The 19,212-nt window shown below is 44.8% G+C and overlaps 1 protein-coding gene across 2 annotated transcripts in view; it reads left to right on the forward strand.

The window, feature by feature from the left end:
• Window positions 1-19,212, forward strand: part of dars1 (aspartyl-tRNA synthetase 1) — a 135,373-nt gene that overhangs the window by 21,739 nt on the left and 94,422 nt on the right. For both annotated transcript variants that reach the window (XM_072472229.1, XM_072472239.1), the window contains 2 exons: window positions 9,134-9,230; window positions 10,689-10,718. In XM_072472229.1, coding sequence (XP_072328330.1) covers window positions 9,134-9,230; window positions 10,689-10,718 — 127 coding nt within the window. The remainder of the gene's footprint in view (window positions 1-9,133; window positions 9,231-10,688; window positions 10,719-19,212) is intronic.

Below are 19,212 nucleotides of genomic sequence, written 5' to 3' on the forward strand. Positions count from 1 at the left end.
AAAAATTCCACTAAATTAGTTAGGCACGACCTGCCCTTTATGAACCCATGCTGCATCTGCCCAATGGGACAATTTCCATCCAGATGCCTCGCTATTTCTTCCTTGATGATAGATTCCAGCATCTTCCCTACTACTGAAGTTAAGCTAACTGGCCTATAATTACCCGCTTTCTGCCTTCCTCCTTTTTTAAAAAAATATTTTATTGAAAATTTTTGGTCAACCATCACAGTACATTGTGTATCCTTTACACAATAATATAACCGTATAAATAACAATGACCTGTTTTATAAACGAAGAATAAATAATATATAACAAAAACGAATACTAAAACTAAATGGCAACTGCCTTGTCTCAGATAAACACTCTCCAAAAATATGATTTAACAGTCCAATATACAATTATTTATAGCAACGACCTATACATATTATACATATATATTAACAACCCTGAGAGTCCTTCTGGTTCCCCCCCCCCGCCCCCCCCCCCCCCCCCCCCCCCCCCCCGGGCTGCTGCTGCTACCTTCTTCTTTTCCATTCCCTCTATCTTTCTGTGAGGTATTCGACGAACGGTTGCCACCGCCTGGTGAACCCTTGAGCCGATCCCCTTAGGACGAACTTAATCCGTTCCAGCTTTATAAACCCTGCCATGTCATTTATCCAGGTCTCCACACTCGGGGGCTTGGCTTCCTTCCACATCAACAGCATCCTGCGCCGGGCTACTAGGGACGCAAAGGCCAAAACATCGGCCTCTCTCGCCTCCTGTACTCCCGGCTCTTGTGCAACCCCAAATATAGCCAACCCCCAGCTTGGTTCGACCTGGACCCCCACTACTTTCGAAAGCACCTTTGTCACCCCCACCCAGAATCCCTGTAGTGCCGGACATGACCAGAACATGTGGGTGTGATTCGCTGGTCTTCTCGAGCATCTCGCACACCTATCCTCTACCCCAAAAAATTTACTGAGCCGTGCTCCAGTCATATGCGCCCTGTGTAACACCTTAAATTGAATCAGGCTTAGCCTGGCACACGAGGACGATGAGTTTACCCTACTTAGGGCATCCGCCCACAGCCCCTCCTCAATCTCCTCCCCCAGCTCTTCTTCCCATTTCCCTTTCAGCTCATCTACCATAATCTCCCCCTCGTCCCTCATTTCCCTATATATATCTGACACCTTACCGTCCCCCACCCATGTCTTTGAGATCACTCTGCCCTGCACCTCATTCGCCGGGAGCTGCGGATATTCCCTCACCTGCTGCCTCGCAAAAGCCCTCAGTTGCATATACCGGAATGCATTCCCTTGGGGCAACCCATATTTCTCGGTCAGCGCTCCCAGACTTGCGAACTTCCCATCCACAAACAGATCTTTCAGTTGCGTTACTCCTGCTCTTTGCCATATTCCAAATCCCCATCCATTCTCCCCGGGGCAAACCTATGGTTATTTCTTATCGGGGACCCCACCAAGGCTCCCGTCTTTCCCCTATGCCGTCTCCACTGTCCCCAAATTTTCAAAGTCGCCACCACCACCGGGCTTGTGGTGTATTTCTTCGGTGAGAACGGCAATGGGGCCGTCACCATAGCTTGTAGGCTAGTCCCCCTACAGGACGCCCTCTCCAATCTCTTCCACGCCGCTCCCTCCTCTTCTCCCATCCACTTACTCACCATTGAGATATTGGCGGCCCAGTAGTACTCACTTAGGCTCGGTAGTGCCAGCCCCCCCTATCCCTACTACGCTGTAAGAATCCCTTCCTCACTCTCGGGGTCTTCCCGGCCCACACAAAACTCATGATACTCTTTTCGATCCTTTTGAAAAAAGCCTTCGTGATCACCACCGGGAGGCACTGTGAAACACAAAGAGAAATCTCGGGAGGACTACCATTTTAACCGCCTGCACCCTCCCTGCCAGTGACAGGGATACCATGTCCCATCTCTTGAAGTCCTCCTCCATTTGTTCCACCAATCACGTTAAATTTAACCTATGCAATGTACCCCAATTCTTGGCTATCTGGATCCCCAAGTAACGAAAGCCCCTTGTTACCTTCCTCAGCGGAAAGTCCTCTATTTCTCTGCTCTGCTCCCCTGGATGCACCACAAACAACTCACTTTTCCCCATGTTCAGTTTATATCCTGAGAATTCTCCAAACTCCCGAAGTGTCCGCATTATCTCTGGCATCCCCTCCGCCGGGTCCGCTACATATAACAACAAATCATCCGCATACAGAGATACCCGGTGTTCTTCTCCTCTAAGTACTCCCCTCCACTTCTTGGAACCCCTCAATGCTATTGCCAGGGGCTCAATCGCCAGTGCAAACAATAATGGGGACAGAGGGCATCCCTGCCTTGTCCCTCTATGGAGCCGAAAGTATGCAGATCCCCGTCCATTCGTGACCACACTCGCCACTGGGGCCCTATACAACAGCTGCACCCATCCAACATATTCATCTCCAAAACCAAATCGCCTCAGCACCTCCCACAGATAATCCCACTCCACTCTATCAAATGCTTTCTCGGCATCCATCGCCACCACTATCTCCGCTTCCCCCTCTGGTGGGGGCATCATCATTACCCCTAGCAGCCTCCGTATATTCGTATTCAGCTGTCTCCCCTTCACAAACCCAGTTTGGTCCTCATGGACCACCCTCGGGACACAATCCTCTATCCTCATTGCCATTACCTTGGCCAGAATCTTAGCGTCTACATTTAGGAGGGAGAAAGGTCTATAGGACCCGCACTGCAGCGGGTCCTTTTCCTTCTTTAGGAGAAGCGATATCGTTGCCTCAGACATAGTCGGGGGCAGCTGTCCCCTTTCCTTTGCCTCATTAAAGGTCCTCATCAGTAGCGGGGCGAGCAAGTCCACATATTTCCTGTAAAATTCAACTGGGAATCCATCCGGTCCCGGAGCCTTCCCCGCCTGCATGCTCCTAATTCCTTTCACTACTTCCTCTATTTCAATCTGTGCTCCCAGTCCCACCCTTTCCTGCTCCTCCACCTTGGGAAATTCTAGCCGGTCCAGAAAGCCCATCATTCTCTCCCTCCCCTCCGGGGGTTGAGCTTCGTATAATTTTTTATAAAATGCCTTGAACACTCCGTTCACTCTCTCCGCTCCCCGCTCCCCGCTCCATCTCTCCTTCCTCATCCCTCACTCCCCCTATTTCCCTCGCTGCTCTCCTTTTCCTCAATTGGTGGGCCAGCAACCTGCTCGCCTTCTCCCCATATTCGTACTGTACACCCTGTGCCTTCCTCCACTGTGCCTCTGCAGTACCCGTTGTCAGCAGGTCAAATTCTACGCGTAGCCTTTGCCTTTCCCTGTACAGTCCCTCCTCCGGTGCCTCCGCATATTGCCTGTCCACCCTCAGAAGTTCTTGCAGCAACCGCTCCCGTTCCCTACTCTCCTGCTTTCCTTTATGTGCCCTTATTGATATCAGCTCCCCTCTAACCACTGCCTTCAGCGCCTCCCAGACCACTCCCACCTGGACCTCCCCATTATCATTGAGTTCCAAGTACTTGTCAATGCACCCCCTCACCCTTAGACACACCCCCTCATCTGCCATTAGTCCCATGTCCATTCTCCAGGGTGGGCGCCCTTCTGTTTCCTCCCCTATCGCCAAGTCCACCCAATGTGGAGCGTGATCCGTAATGGCTATAGCCGTATACTCCGTTCCCCTCACCTTCGGGATCGACGCCCTTCCCAAAACAAAAAAGTCTATTCGCGAATAGACTTTGTGGACATAGGAGAAAAACGAAAACTCCTTACTCCTAGGTCTGCTAAATCTCCACGGGTCTACTCCTCCCATCTGCTCCATAAAATCTTTAAGCACCTTGGCTGCTGCCGGCCTCCTTCCAGTCCTGGACCTCGACCTGTCCAGCCCTGGTTCCAATACCGTATTGAAATCTCCCCCCATTACCAACTTTCCCACCTCTAGGTCCGGGATGCGTCCTAGCATACGCCTCATAAAATTGGCATCATCCCAGTTCGGGGCATATACGTTTACCAAAACCACTGTCTCCCCCTGTAGTTTGCCACTCACCATCACGTATCTGCCCCCGCTATCTGCCACTATAGTCTTTGCCTCAAACATTACCCGCTTCCCCACTAATATAGCCACCCCCCTGTTTTTCGCATCTAGCCCCGAATGGAACACCTGCCCCACCCAACCTTTGCGTAGTCTCACCTGGTCTATCAGTTTCAAGTGCGTTTCCTGTAACATAAACACGTCTGCCTTAAGTTTCTTAAGGTGTGCGAGTACCCGTGCCCTCTTTATCGGCCCGTTCAGCCCTCTCACGTTCCACGTGATCAGCCGGGTTGGGGGGCTTTTTACCCCCCCCTTGTCGATTAGCCATCCCCTTTTTCCAGCTCCTCACCCGGTTCCCACGCAGCTGTGTGTCCCCCAGGCGGTGCCCCCCCCGCCCATCCAACCCCATACCAGCTCCCTCCTCTCCCCAGCAGCAGCAGCCCAATAGTTCCCCCCTCCCACCCCCCCCCCCCAAGCTAGATCCCCCACTAGCGTAGTTACACCCCCCATGTTGCTCCCAGAAGTCAGCAAACTCTGGCCGACCTCGGCTTCCCCCCGTGACCTCGGCTGGCACCGTGCAACGCCCCCTCCTTCCTGCTTCCCTATTCCCGCCATGATTATCATAGCGCGGGAACCGAGCCCGCGCTTCCCCCTTGGCCCCGCCCCCAATGGCCAACGCCCCATCTCCTCCACCTCCTTTCCTCCCCCCACCACCACCTGTGAAAGAGAGAAAGGTTACCACATCGTAGGATTAATAACATAAAACTCCTCTTTCCCCCCCTTTTTACCCCCCTCTTCGCCCCCCATACTCGCCCCACCACTTTGTTTCAAACGTTCTTTTTTTTAAATTAAATAACCCGCTCATTCCAATTTTTCTTCCACGATAAAAGTCCACGCCTCATCCGCCGTCTCAAAGTAGTGGTGCCTCCCTTGATATGTGACCCACAGTCTTGCCGGTTGCAGCATTCCGAATTTCATCTTCTTTTTGTGAAGCACCACCTTGGCCCGATTAAAGCTCGCCCTCCTTCTCGCCACCTCCGCACTCCAGTCTTGGTATACGCGGATCACCGCGTTCTCCCACTTACTGCTCCGAGTTTTCTTTGCCCATCTAAGGACCATCTCTTTGTCCTTAAAACGGAGGAATCTCACCACTATGGCTCTAGGAATTTCTCCTGCTCTCGGTCCTCGCGCAATCACTCGGTATGCTCCCTCCACCTCCAGCGGACCCGCCGGGGCCTCCACTCCCATTAACGAGTGCAGCATCGTGCTCACATATGCCCCGACGTCCGCTCCCTCCGCACCTTCAGGAAGACTAAGAATCCTTAGGTTGTTCCTCCTCGCGTTGTTCTCCAGCGCCTCCAACCTTTCCACACATCGTTTATGGTGTGCCTCGTGCATCTCTGTCTTCACCACCAGGCCCTGTATGTCGTCCTCATTCTCGGCAGCCTTTGCCTTCACGACCCGAAGCTCTCGCTCCTGGGTCTTTTGCTCCTCCTTTAGCCCTTCGATCGCCTGTAATATCGGGGCCAACAGCTCCTTCTTCATTTCCTTTTTGAGTTCTTCCACGCAGCGTTTCAAAAACTCGTGTTGTTCAGGGCCCCATATTAAACTGCCACCTTCCGACGCCATCTTGGTTTTTGCTTGCCTTCCTTGCCGCTGCTCTAAAGGATCCACCGCAATCCGGCCACCTTCCTCTCCTTTTTTCATCCGTATCCAGGTGGGATTCCCTTCTGGTTCACCGCACAGTACTTTTAGCCGTTAAAATTGCCTTTGGGGCTCTTATTAAGAGCCCAAAAGTCCGTTCCACCGGGAGCTGCCGAAACGTGCGACTCAGCTGGTCATCGCCGCACCCGGAAGTCATCCCTTCCTCCTTTTTTAAACAGTGGTATCACATTTGCTAATTTCCAATCCGCCGGGAACACCCCAGAGCCTAGTGAATTTCGGTAAATTAGCACTCGTGCATTTGCAATTTCCCTAGCCATCTCTTTTAGCACTCTGGGATGCATTCCATCAGGGCCAGGAGACTTGTCTACCTTTAGCCCCATTAGCTTGCCCATCACTACTTCCTTAGTGATAACAGTCATCTCAAGGTCCTCAGCTGTATAGCCTGATTTCCATCAGTCACTGGCATGTTATTTGTGTCTTCCACTGTGAAGACCGACCCAAAAAACCTGTTCAGTTCCTCAGCCATTTCCTCCGCTCCCATTATTAAATCTCCCTTCTCATCCTCCAAAAGACCAATATTTACCTTAGCCACTCTTTTTGGTTTTATATATTTGTAGAAACTTTTACTGTCTTTTTATATTCTGAGCAAGTTTACTCTCATAATCTATGTGGGCAGCACGGTAGCATTGTGGATAGCACAATTGCTTCACAGCTCCAGGGTCCCAGGTTCGATTCTGGCTTGGGTCAGTGTCTGTGCGGAGTCTGCACATCCTCCCCGTGTGTGCGTGGGTTTCCTCCGGGTGCTCCGGTTTCCTCCCACAGCCCAAAGATGTGCAGGTTAGGTGGATTGGCCATGATAAATTGCCCCTTAGTGTCCAAAAGTGCCCTTAGTGTTGGGTGGGGTTACTGGGTTATGGGGTAGGATGGAGGTGTTGACGATGGGTAGGGTGCTCTTTCCAAGAGCCGGTGCAGACTCGATGGGCCGAATGGCCTCCTTCTACACTGTAAATTCTATGATCTATCTTACTCTTCTTTATAGCTTTTTTAGTAGCTTTCTGTTGCCCCCTAAAGATTTCCCAGTCCTCTAATCTCCCACTACTCTTTGACACTTTGTATGCTTTTTCCTTCAATTTGATACTCTCGCATATTTCCTTAGATATCCATGGTTGATTTTCCCTCTTTCTACCGTCCTTCCTTTTTGTTGGTATAAACCTTTGCTGAGCACTGTGAAAAATCGCTTGGAAGGTTCTCCACTGTTCCTCAACTGTTTCACCATAAAGTCTTTGCTCCCAGTCTACCTTAGCTAGCTCTTCTCTTTGTTTAAGCACAAAACATTAGTGTTTGATTTTACCTTCTCACCCTCCATCTGTATTTTAAATTCCACCATATTATGATTGCTCCTTCCGAGAGGATCCCTAACTATGAGATCCTGAATCAATCCTGTCTCATTACACAGGACCAGATCTAGGACCGCTTGTTCCTTCGTAGGTTCCATTCCATACTGTTCTAGGAAACTATCACGGATACATTCTATAAACTCCTCCAGGCTGCCTTGACCGACCTGGTTAAACCAATCGACATGCAGATTAAAATCCCCCATGATAACTGCTGTACCATTTCTACATGCATCAGTTATTTCTTTGTTTATTGCCTGCCCCACCATAATGTTACTATTTGGTGGCCTATAGACTACTCCTATCAGTGACCTTTTTCGCCTTACTATTCCTGATTTCCACCCAAATGGATTCAACCTTACTCTCCATAGCACCGATGTCATCCCTTACTATTGCCAAGATGTCATCCATAAATAACAGAGCTACACCACCTCCTTTACCATCCACTCTGTCCTTCCGAATAGTTTGATACCCTTGGATATTTAACTCCCAGCCGTGACCATCCTTTAACCATGTTAGAATTAGAATTTTAGATTGGGTTGAGAGACGGTTCTGGAATTATGAGAAAATGAAATGAAATGAAAATGAAAATCGCTTATTGTCACAAGTAGGCTTCAAATGAAGTTACTGTGAAAAGCCCCTAGTCGCCACATTCCGGCGCCTGCTCGGGGAGGCTGGTACGGGAATCGAACCGTGCTGCTGGCCTGCCTTGGTCTGCTTTAAAAGCCAGCGATTTAGCCCAGTGTGCTAAACCAGCCAATTGTCAGCATGATATTCGGTTAGCTCAGTTAGCTAGATGGCTGGTTTGTGATGCGGAGAGGCACCAACAGCGCGGGTTCAATTCCCATACCGGCTGAGGTTATCCATAAAGATCCTGCCTTTTCAACGTTGCCCCTCGTTGTGTGGTGATCCTCAGGTTAAATCACCACCAGTCAGCTCTCAAAGCGGAGAGCAGCCTATGGATCTCTGGGGCTATGACGACTTTCATTTCATTCTTTGGAAGTAGTTCCATTTCATTGTAAGAAAATAGGTTTATCCATTGATTGTGGGAGTTGAATCATGATATTAGATCTGTTGCTTATCTCTGTCCAACATTGTGTTGCTCGTAGATGTGTTCGATTTCTGGAACTGCAGAACAGCTTTCTGATTTCATAGAATTTACAGTGCAGAAGGAGGCCATTCGGCCCATCGAGTCTGCACCGGCTCTTGGAAAGAGCACCCTACCAAAGGTCAACACCTCCACCCTATCCCCAGAACCCAGTAACCCCACCCAACACTAAGGGCAATTTTGGACACTAAGGGCAATTTATCATGGCCAATCCACCTAACCTGCACATCTTTGGACTGTGGGAGGAAACCGGAGCACCCAGAGGAAACCCACGCATACACGGGGAGGATGTGCAGACTCCGCACAGACAGTGACCCAAGCCGGAATCGAACCTGGGACCCTGGAGCTGTAAAGCAATTGTGCTATCCACAATGCTACCGTGATTCCATGGGCTATTATGTGTGAAAGTCAGTTGTTGATAAGTAGCCATGTTTACCCTCCCCATTGAGATTTTACTCCAAGTTTTATTGTGTCCAATACAATATCATTGTGTCTGCTTATCCTGCGCTTGGGCATTCTAATTTCAGCCTGTTAATTTGGTGGAAGTAAAAAGGTGACTGACAAGAACAAAGCAATTTTTAACTTAAACCACCTGCTCCTTTTGTCTGTTTTCCCTGCAGCTGGAATCCCATGACGAACATTTTCATGTGTTTGTTTCCTGAACAAGTAGCTTAGCAATTGAATGTAATCACATTAGTCGACTGTCATCTATGATCCTTGGTTTGATTGAGGAGAATGGCAAATAAAGCATCTGTAATTCTCAATATTGTAAAAATGGTTTATCTAGAAATTATTAAACCACACTTGTATCTAATAAAATCCTCTCATTTCTAATAATCCTTGAACATACTCAAGGAAGTGTATGAAATGTCCAATAGATGGAATAATAAAGCTGATTTTAATAAATTTTGCCACTTAACAAATATGTCAATGACTGCTACAATTTTATCCATCACAGTGTCCAAGAGGATCAGCCGCAGTCGAAGAAGGCAGCAAAGAAACTGCAAAAAGAAGCAGAAAAGGCTGCCAAGAAGGCAGAGAAACAGGCCAAATTGGTCAGTTTGAAACACGTTTTCAGATGCATGCAGTTCTATCAAAATTTGAGAAATTGGTGGCAAGAAGATTTAGATTTGTAGATGTAGTTTTTGCAGTTCTTAAAGTAAACTGATTTACAGAATGAAACCCAGAAGCTTTGCCAATTGGCATGCCTTTCATTTTAATTTGATGTGATTTATTATTGTCACTTGTATTAGTATACAGTGAAAAGTATTGTTTCTTTCATGCTGTACAAATAATGCATACCGTACCTAGGGCAGGAAGGAGAGACTGCAGAATATAATGTTACAGTTATAGCAAAGTGTAGAGAAAAGATCGACTTAATACGAGGTAGGTCCATTCAAAAGTCTGATGGCAGTAGGGAAGAAGCTGTTCTTGAGTCGGTTGGTACGTGACCTCAAACTTTGGTATCTTTTTCCTGACGGAAGAAGGTGGAAGAGAGTATGTCCGGGGTCCTTAATTATGCTGGCTGCCTTTCCGAGGCAGCGGGAATTATAGATAGTGTCAATGAATGGGAGGCTGGTTTGCGTGATGGATTGAGCTACATTCACGACCTTTTGTAGTTTCCTGCGATCTTGGGCAGAGCAGTATTAAAAGTGTTACTGCAGCATTAACCTTCGTTGTAAACTACAGTCTTCCATTCATATTTGAGCTTGGGGTTACATTCTGGATTTTATCAGCAAGGTCAGGAAACATATTTGCATGTTAATTCATAAGAAGTATGGTTTCCATTTGTTCTTCTCCACTTTTTTCCACTTCATTCCAGAAGTGGTTAATGCTGCACACTCATGGTTGTCAGCGCCCTTCCGCTGTCCTGTCTGATAAACACTTTTCATTAGTGAGTGCCTGCAAACTTTTTAACCATAGGAAGTATTGCAACTCCATCAGAAGTTCACACACATGGACATTTTCTTGCACGTCACCAAATGACAGGCAAGAGTTTTTGAATTATTTTTGCTTGTCTCTCTTTCTTCACTGCACCTATACTTTTTCTTCTATGCTTAACCAAGGGGCCCATAGCCCTGAATTGTAGTACTAAAATGCTACAGTGGTTGAGATCAGCTAACATATACCAATTTTGGATTGAACTTGTGGTTGGTTAGTCTATTTGTCTCAGGTTTTATTTACCAAGTCATCAGAGTAACTTTTAAAACTATACTTTGACAAAATTTCCTTAAATATATACGGTAAGGTATATTCAATACCTAAAAATTATGGGGATGTGATTGACTCATTTTTAAATAAGATAATTAGCTAAATTGATTTAGCTTTGGGGCAATCGTGAATAATGACATACTCAATGTGAAATTGATTCAGATGTTTGGGAACCTAAAATAATGGAAAAACATATATTTGTAAAATAATGCCTATTTCCAGCATATTCAGTTGAAATACATTTGTTTGTTATAACCGTCAGGTTGTTAACTTTCCTCTTGGTTTAATGTTATTTCCTATAGGCATCAGAAAATCAAGCAGGTGATGAAGAGGTAGGTGTTTATCAAATTGAAAGTTTTGAATTTTTGAAATAAACTTTGACAAAACTACTCTAATCCTATGCTATCTAAAATAATTCCCTTTTTAGTCCGTCTGTAATTTCTGGTTCAGATTTACATTGATTCTATCAGGACTTCTTTTAAGCTGCCCATGAAATGTGTAGTCTTCAGAAACGTTTCCTTATAAACTGATTATCCCTTATGGAAGTTGTCCATATCCTATGTGAATTTTTTTCTCACTCCATGCTGTGAAGATGAAGAGTTTGCTTTGCCTAAATCCAACTGCCTACCCATTTGGCAGCGCTGTCTGTCTTTAAAAAAGTACAGTACTTGGCCTCAACATGCACCAATTCCTGCTCAATCACCACTGTACTCATTGACCACATGGCAGGACAGTGGTTAGCACTGTGGCTTCACAGCGAGACGGACCCAGGTTCGATTCCCGGCTTGGGTCACTCTGTGTGGAGTCTGCAAGTTCTCCCCATGTCTGCGTGGGTTTCCTATGGGTGCTCCGGTTTCCTCCCGCAAGTCCGAAAATCGTGCTTGTTAGATGAATTGGACATCCTGAATTCTCCCTCAGTGTACCCGAACAGGTGCCGGAGTGTGGCGACTGCGGGCTTTTCACAGTAACTTCATTGCAATGTAATTTAAGCCTAAATGTGACACTAATAAGATTATTGTTATTGTTCCAAGTTAAGTAATGTCTCAATTTTAAAATTCCCATATAAAATAAAACAAAAAATGTTGGAAGTATTCAGCAGGTCTGGTAGTATCTACCACTTTATTCACTGACCTACATTAGTTCCTAGTTGAGCAATGCCAGTAAAACAAAAACATTTTGGAAATATTCAGCAGGTATGGGTAGAGAAACTGAGTTAGCACTTCAAGTCAATTACCTTTTATCAGAACATTCTCCACAGATGCTGCCAAACCAGTTGAGTATTTCGAGTTCTTTTCTGTTTTTATTTCAGATTTCCAGCATCTTCTGTATTTTTGCTTTTGTGTTCTCTGGTTCTGAAACTCCCATAAACAACGATGGATTACTCTGAGCAAAATGGCCACCAGATTCCTATATTTTAGCTATGACTACATTTCAGAAGTACACATCTTGTTATTTTTAAATGTCCACACTAATAAATAGGTCAACCGATTTCTAAACTTAATAAAAGCAAATTACTGCGGATGCTGGAATTTGAAACCAAAGAGAAAATGCTGGATAATCGCAGCAGGTCTGGCAGCATCTGTAGGGAGAGCAAAGAGCTAACGTTTCGAGTCCAGATGACCAGCTTTGACAAAGGGTCATCTGGACTCAAAACGTGAGCTTGTTTCTCTCCCTACAGATGCTGCCAGACCTGCTGAGATTTTCCAGCATTTTCTCTTTGGGTTCTAAACTTAATACTTAGCCAATTAAATTTTTAGAGATCATTTCTGAATATAATACAGGTTGATCTAGCAATTATATTTTTAAGAATAGTGAATTAATTTTACTTTTAAGTACTTTCCGACTTGCCAAAGTTATACAATGGGTTCCCTAGGGTCAATACTAGGATCACCACTTTTCTTGGTCTATGTTAATGACCTAGACTTGGATGTGCAGTCACAATTTCAAAATTTTGGACATGGTGAACCGTGAGAATCAAATAATGCCGCCAGTGCAGAAGGACGCCATTCAAAGGATAGTGATAGACTTCAGGAGTATTTAAACAGGCTGGTTAAATGGGCAGACACATGGCAAATTAAATTTAATGCAGAAAAATGTGAAGTGATACATTTTGAAAGGAAGAACGAGGCGAGGCGACATAAATAGGATACAGTTCTAAAAATGATGCAGGAACAGGGAGACCTGGGAGTGCATGGGGTAACTCATTGAAAGTGCGAGGCAAGTCAAAAAAGTGGTAAATAAGACTTTCAGGATTGTGGGCTTTATAAATGGATCCATAGAGTACAAAAATAAAGAAGTTGTGGTGAACCCTCAGCCTCAACTAGAGATTTGTGTCCAATTCTGGGCACCACATTTTAGGAAGGATGTGAAGGCATAGGTGTTGGTGCAAAAAATATTTATTTTTCTTATTCAATCAAGGGATATGCGCATTGCTGACTAGATCAGCATTTCTTGCCCTCGAGAGGGTGGTGGTGAGCTGCCTTCTTGAACTGCTGTCGTCCATATGGTGTTGATGCATCCACAGTGCTGTTAGGGAGGGAGTTCCAGGACTTTGACCCAGCAACAGTGAAGGAACGTTAATACATTTCCAAGTCAGGGTAGTGGGTGGCTTGGAGGGAAATTTCCAAGCCGTGGTGTTCCCATGTGCCTGCTACCAGGGACTGGTTTAGCACAGTGGGCTAAATAGCTGGGTTACAATGCAGAACAATGCCAGCACTGCGGGTTCAATTCCCGTACCAGCCTCCCCGAACAGGCGCCGGAATGTGGCGATTAGGGGCTTTTCACAGTAACTTCATTGAAGCCTACTTGTGACGATCAGCTATTATTATTATTATTATTATTATTATTATTATTACCCTTGTCCTGCTGAGAGATAGTGGTTGTGGACTTGAAAGGTACAGTCTAAGATTGATTGTTGAGTTACTGCAATGCATCTTGTCGGTAGTACACACTGCTGACACTGTGCATTGGTGGTGGAGCGAGCGAAAGTTTGTGGAATGGGCGCCAATCAAGCAGGCTGCTTTGTCCTGAATGGTGTCATGCTCTTTGATTGTTGTTTTAGCTTCACTCCAGGCAAGTGGAGAGTATTCCATCACACTCTTTGCAACTTGTGAATGGTGGACAGGCTTTGGGAAGTTAGGAGTTGAGTTACTTGTCACAGGATTCCTAGCCTCTGCCCTGCTTTTGCAGCTGCTGTGTTATATGGCTAGTCTAGTTCAGTTTCTCATAAATGGTAGCAACCAGGATGTTAATAGTGGGGGATTCAGCTATGTTAATGCCATTGAATGTCATGGGGTGATGGTTAGATTCTCTCTTGTTGGAGTTGATCATTGCGTGGCACTCATGAGAATGGTTCCAAGGATGGGTTCTTCAGTTACATGGATAGATCGACGCTGAGGCTGTTCTCAAAGAAGAGCATTAAGAGGAGATTTGATGGAGATGTTCAAAATCCTCAGAGATCTGGCTAGAGATTATGGGGAGCCACTGTTCAAATTGGCAGAAGGGCCAAGAGTCAGAAAACACTGACGGCATGCTGCCTCATGGCGCTGATGATCTGGATTCAATCCCGGCCATGGGTCACTATCTGTGTAGAGTTTGCACATTCTCCCTGTGCCTGCATGGGTATCACCTTCACAACCCAAGGGTGGATTGGCCACACTAAATTGCCCCTCAATTGGAAAAAAAAAATAATTGGGTACTGTTTTTAAAAAAAAAAAAAAAAAATTTTAATTTAAAAGTCAGAAAACATTAATTTTTAAAATTAAATTTAGAGTACCCAATTCATTTTTCCCAATTATGGGGCAATTTAGCATGGCCAATTCACCTAGCCAGCACATCTTTGGGTTGTGGGGGCGAAACCCACGCAAACATGGGGAGAATGTGCAAACTCCACACGGACAGTGATCCAGAGCCGTGATCGAACCTGGGGCCTCGGCGCCGTGAGGCAACTCACTGCGCCACCATGCTGCCCTCGAAAACACTAATTTAAGGTGAATAGCAGAAGAACCAAGGCGAAATGAGGAAAAAAATGTTTACATAATGAGTGGTTAGATCTGGAATGTGTTACGATCCCAGTTGATGTTATAATTGGACGGGAAGATCCCAGAATGGAACCCTGGCTCAAAAGATCATAATGTGTGCTGTTTTTGTATAAAAGGTGGATGAACAAAATCACAGGACCGCTAATCAATTTTAACACAAAAACAAATGTATTGAAGATGAAAAATTGGATTATTATAGAATATTCTTTTAAACTTTCTCTCTCTCTCTCTCCCCCCCCCCCCCCAACCCACCCTCACGCTGCCACCACCATGGCTTAGTTCAACAATTACACACAGATTTTAAGATTAACACGGATTACAAAATACACCTTAAACTACAATGGCCTCATTAACACACAAAGTCCATTTTAAAAGCACTCAGGATTACTATGGTAAGACACACTCCTCCCTGAACCCAAGTGCATGTCTGTGGATTTCTCCTCAAAATTCCCCCAGATAACTCTTATACTGTCAGCCACCTTGTCTCACTGAACTCCTGCTTCCACTCGATTTCAACTTCCGCTTTCAAAAGTCACACTTTCTTTTTTTTAATAAATTTAGAGTATACAATTATTTTTTTTCCAATTAAGGGCCAATCCACCTAACCTGCACATCTTTGGGTTGTGAGGGTGAAACCCACGCAGATACGGGGAGAATGTGTAAACTCCATGCAGACAGTGACCCAAGGCCAGGGTCGAACCCGGGTCCTGAATGCCGTAGGCAGCAGTGCTAACCACTGTGCCACCCCTCAAAAGTCACACTTTCAAATCTTCTTTAAATTATACTTTCCCTCCGCGGCTTCCATTAAGGATTCAATTTCAGATTTTACACCTCTCCCTTCGGGTTTCCTTTGCCTCTCACGATCCAATGCAGTTTCAACTTTATTGAACAGTAACCTCTTCCAGTTTCCTCTGTTCCGTTAACTCAGACTACTTGGAAATTTCTCTTCACTTCTCTCGTTTCCTTAGCTAGCTGGACTTTAGATTTCCGACATCTGTTTTCTTAACTGTTACTCCATAGTATGGATTTTCTTCTGGCAATGCTGAGAGATTTTCCCCTCTCTAGCACCAACTGCTTCTAGCAGAGCTGTGAGAGCTGCCTTCTCTCTCTCACTACTTATCTCCAACTGCAATCAAATTAGCGAAACTAAAACTTAAAAGCTTCTCTACCTTACAAGGCCCCAGTTGCTAAGCAACCACTGCTGGTTAATTTACATAGAAACATATATAGAAAATAGAAGCAGGAGGAGACCATTTGGCCCTCGAGACTGCTCCGCATTCATTATGATCATGGCTGATCATCAAGTTGAATATCCTGATCCCGTCTTTCCCTCCATATAATAACAATCTTTATTAGTGTCACAAGTAGTGCACTCGGAGGAAACCCACGCAGACACGGGGAGAACGTGCAGACTCTGCACAGACAGTGAGCCAAGCCGTCAAGCAAACCTGGGCCCCTGGTGCTGTGAAGCAACAGTGCTAACCACTGTATCCATTGATCCCTTTAGCATCAAGAGCTATATCTGATTTCTTCCTGACATTACACAATGTTTTGGCCTCAGCTACTTTTTGTGGTCGTGAATTCCACAGATTCACCACTCTCTGGATGGAGAAATTTCTCCTCACCTAAAAGGTTTACCCCTTATCCTCAAAATATGACCCCTAGATCCCAGGAATCAGCCTGGTAAACCTTCGCTGCACTCCCTCCATAGCAAGAATGTCCTTCCTCAGATAAGGACACCAAAACTGCACACACTACTCCAGGTGTGGCCTCACCAATGCCCTTTACAATTGCAATAAAATTATTCCGATACTCTATACCAATATACTATTTGCCGCCTTTGCTGCCTGCTGTAGCTGCACATTTACTTTCAGCGACTGATGCACAAGGACAGCAAGGTCTTGCTGAGTATCCACCTGTCTCAATTAACACCCATTAAAATAATAATCTGCCTTCCTATTTTTGCTACCGAAGCAGATAACCTGACATTTATCCACACCATATTGCATGGGTCATGCATGTGCCCGCTCACTCAGGCTGTCCAAATCCCACTAAAGTATCTCTGCATCCACCTCACAGCTCACCCCCCCCCCCCCCCCCCCAACTTTGTATCACCTGCAAATTTGGAGATCATACAACCAATTCTCCCTGGTCAACTCTACCAGTTGCATCTTCAAAGAATTCTAGTCGATTTGTCAAGCATGATTTTCCTTTTGTAAATCCATGCTGACTTTGTTTGATTACACTGCTGCTTTCCAAATGCTGTGCTCTGAAATACTTGATAATGGACTCTTAACAACTTCCCTACTACCGATGTTAGGCTCACTGGTCTATAATTCCCTGTTTTTCTCTTGCCTCCCTTTTTGAATAGAGGGGTTATATTCGCTACCCTCTAATCTGTAAAACCATTCCAGAGTTTGGAAAATGACCATCAATTACTTTCAAATGACCATCAAATAGATTTACTATTTCTAGGGCCAGTTCCTTAAGTACTCTTGAGATGAAGATTATCAGGCCTTGGAGATTTGTCTGCCTTCAATTCCATTAATTTCCCCAAAACTATTTCTTTCCTAATACTAATTTCCTTCAATTCCTCACTAAAACTTGTGTTTCTCAGAACTTCCGGTACATTATTCATGTCTTCCTTTGTGAAGACAGAAACAATGTACGAATTTAGTTCCTCAGCCATTTCTTTATTCCCTGTTATGAATTTCCCCGTTTCTGACTATAAGGGGCCTACATTAGTTTTTATCAATCTTTTTCTCTTTACATACCTATTGAAACCTTTGCAGTCAGTTTTTAAGTTCCCCGCTAGCTTACTTTCAAATTGTATTTTACCCATCTTAACCGACCCCATGGTCTGCCTTTGCTGAATTTTAAACTGTACCCAATCCTCAGGTCTATTGCTTTTTCTTGCTAATTTGTATGCCTCTTCTTTGAATCTAATTCTATCTCTAATTTCCCTTGTAAGCCACTGTTTGGTCAAAGTTCCATTTCTACTCTTGCGCCAAATAGGAATATTTAGGAATAGGAATTTAATCTTCACACCGTAGCCCCCTCGAAACGCAGTAGAGTCAATTGGAATTGAAGCCAACCCCCTCCTCACACTCGCACCTTTGTCCAGCATGAATCTAACGATAGGTTTTACCCATATCCAGGCACAGAAACATTAAATTAAGCACACTAAAAGCTGTACTTTATTTCTAATGTTTACCAATACAAATATAAATCCCTTAAAATTACCTTTGTTTTTGTAACAATGTACCGCCTGAGAGTGTGCTGGGGGTGGGGCCAATCGTGGCTTTCAAAAGGGAATTGGATCATTATCTGAAGAGAAAATTTGTATTGCAACAGGAAAGTGTAGGGAAGTGGAACTAGCTGAGTCACTCTTGCAGAGAACCGCCATGGATATGAGGGTCAAATAGCTTCTTTCTTTCTGTGCTGTAACTGTTCTATGATTCTATATTATTGAAAATTGTGTTAGTGCAGTCCTTTAGTGTGGATTTTAACTATCGACTACATGATTCATCTCAACGATTACTGAGTCAGCTTAAATTTGGCTGGGTGATTAAGCATGTGTCACAAATGCCGCATTGGCTTATGGGTGCCCTGACTGGAGGCAATTTCATTTAAGTGTAATATTGTGAAACAATTTACTTTATTGATGAACTAAAAATTCTGAGACTACTTCTTCATTCATTTTGCTGCACATTTGTATTTTAATGGTTTGTGGAGCAGATTTTGGATGATGTGACCTAACTCCATCCGTCTTTGCCGCATGTCCCAAAGTATACTTTATAATTAAAAATCTATCAACCTCAGATTTAAAATTAACAATTGATCCACCATCATATTCTGTTTGTCAGCTTTTACCACTCTTTGCATGTAGATGAGTTTCTCAACTTCACTCAACAGCAACAACTTGCCATTTTATAAATGTCTATTTCACTCTGGAATGAGCTTACTCTAAATTTTAGGCTATATCCCCAGTGTTCCCATCAGTAGAATGGGTATTTCACTATCTATCTAAACAGTTCCCCTTAATATGTTGAAAACTTTGATCTAATAACTAACTCCTTAATCTAAATTCAAGACATTATAACCCTAGATTGTCTAATCTCTCATCTCAATTTAACCTTTGGAGTAATCCTAATAAATCCACGCTGCATTCCTTCCGAAGTCAATCTGGCCTTCCTAAGGTGTGGTACCCAGATTTCAACACTGTATTCCCGGTGTCGTTTAACCAGGGCTTTGTATAATTATAGCATGACTCCTAACTTCTTGTACTTACTTCTTTAACTATAAAGGCCAGTGTTCCATCAACCTGTTAATCGCCACACTACCAGAAGGATGTGGAGGCTTTAGAGAGGGTGCAGAAGAGATTTACCAGGATGTTGCCACGTATGGAGGGCATTAGCGATGATGAGAGGTTGAATAAACTCGATTTGTTCTCACTGGAACGAAGGAGGTTGAGGGGCGACCTGATAGAGGTCTACAAAATTATGAGGGGCATAGACAGAGACTTTTTCCCAGGGTAGAGGGATCAATTACTAGGGGGCATAGGTTTAAGGTACGAAGCGTAAAGTTTAGAGGAGATGTACGAGGCAAGTTTTTTACACAGAGGGTAGTGGGTGCCTGGAACTCGCTGCCGGTGGAGGTGGTGGAAGCAGGGACGATAGTGACGTTTTAAGGGGCATCTTGACAAATACATGAATAGGATGGGAATAGAGGGATACGGACCACGGAAGTGTAGAAGATTTTAGTTTAGATGGGCAGCATGGTCGGC

Source organism: Scyliorhinus torazame, chromosome 2 (genome assembly GCF_047496885.1).
Source record: "Scyliorhinus torazame isolate Kashiwa2021f chromosome 2, sScyTor2.1, whole genome shotgun sequence".
NCBI classification, from domain to species: Eukaryota; Metazoa; Chordata; class Chondrichthyes; order Carcharhiniformes; family Scyliorhinidae; genus Scyliorhinus; species Scyliorhinus torazame.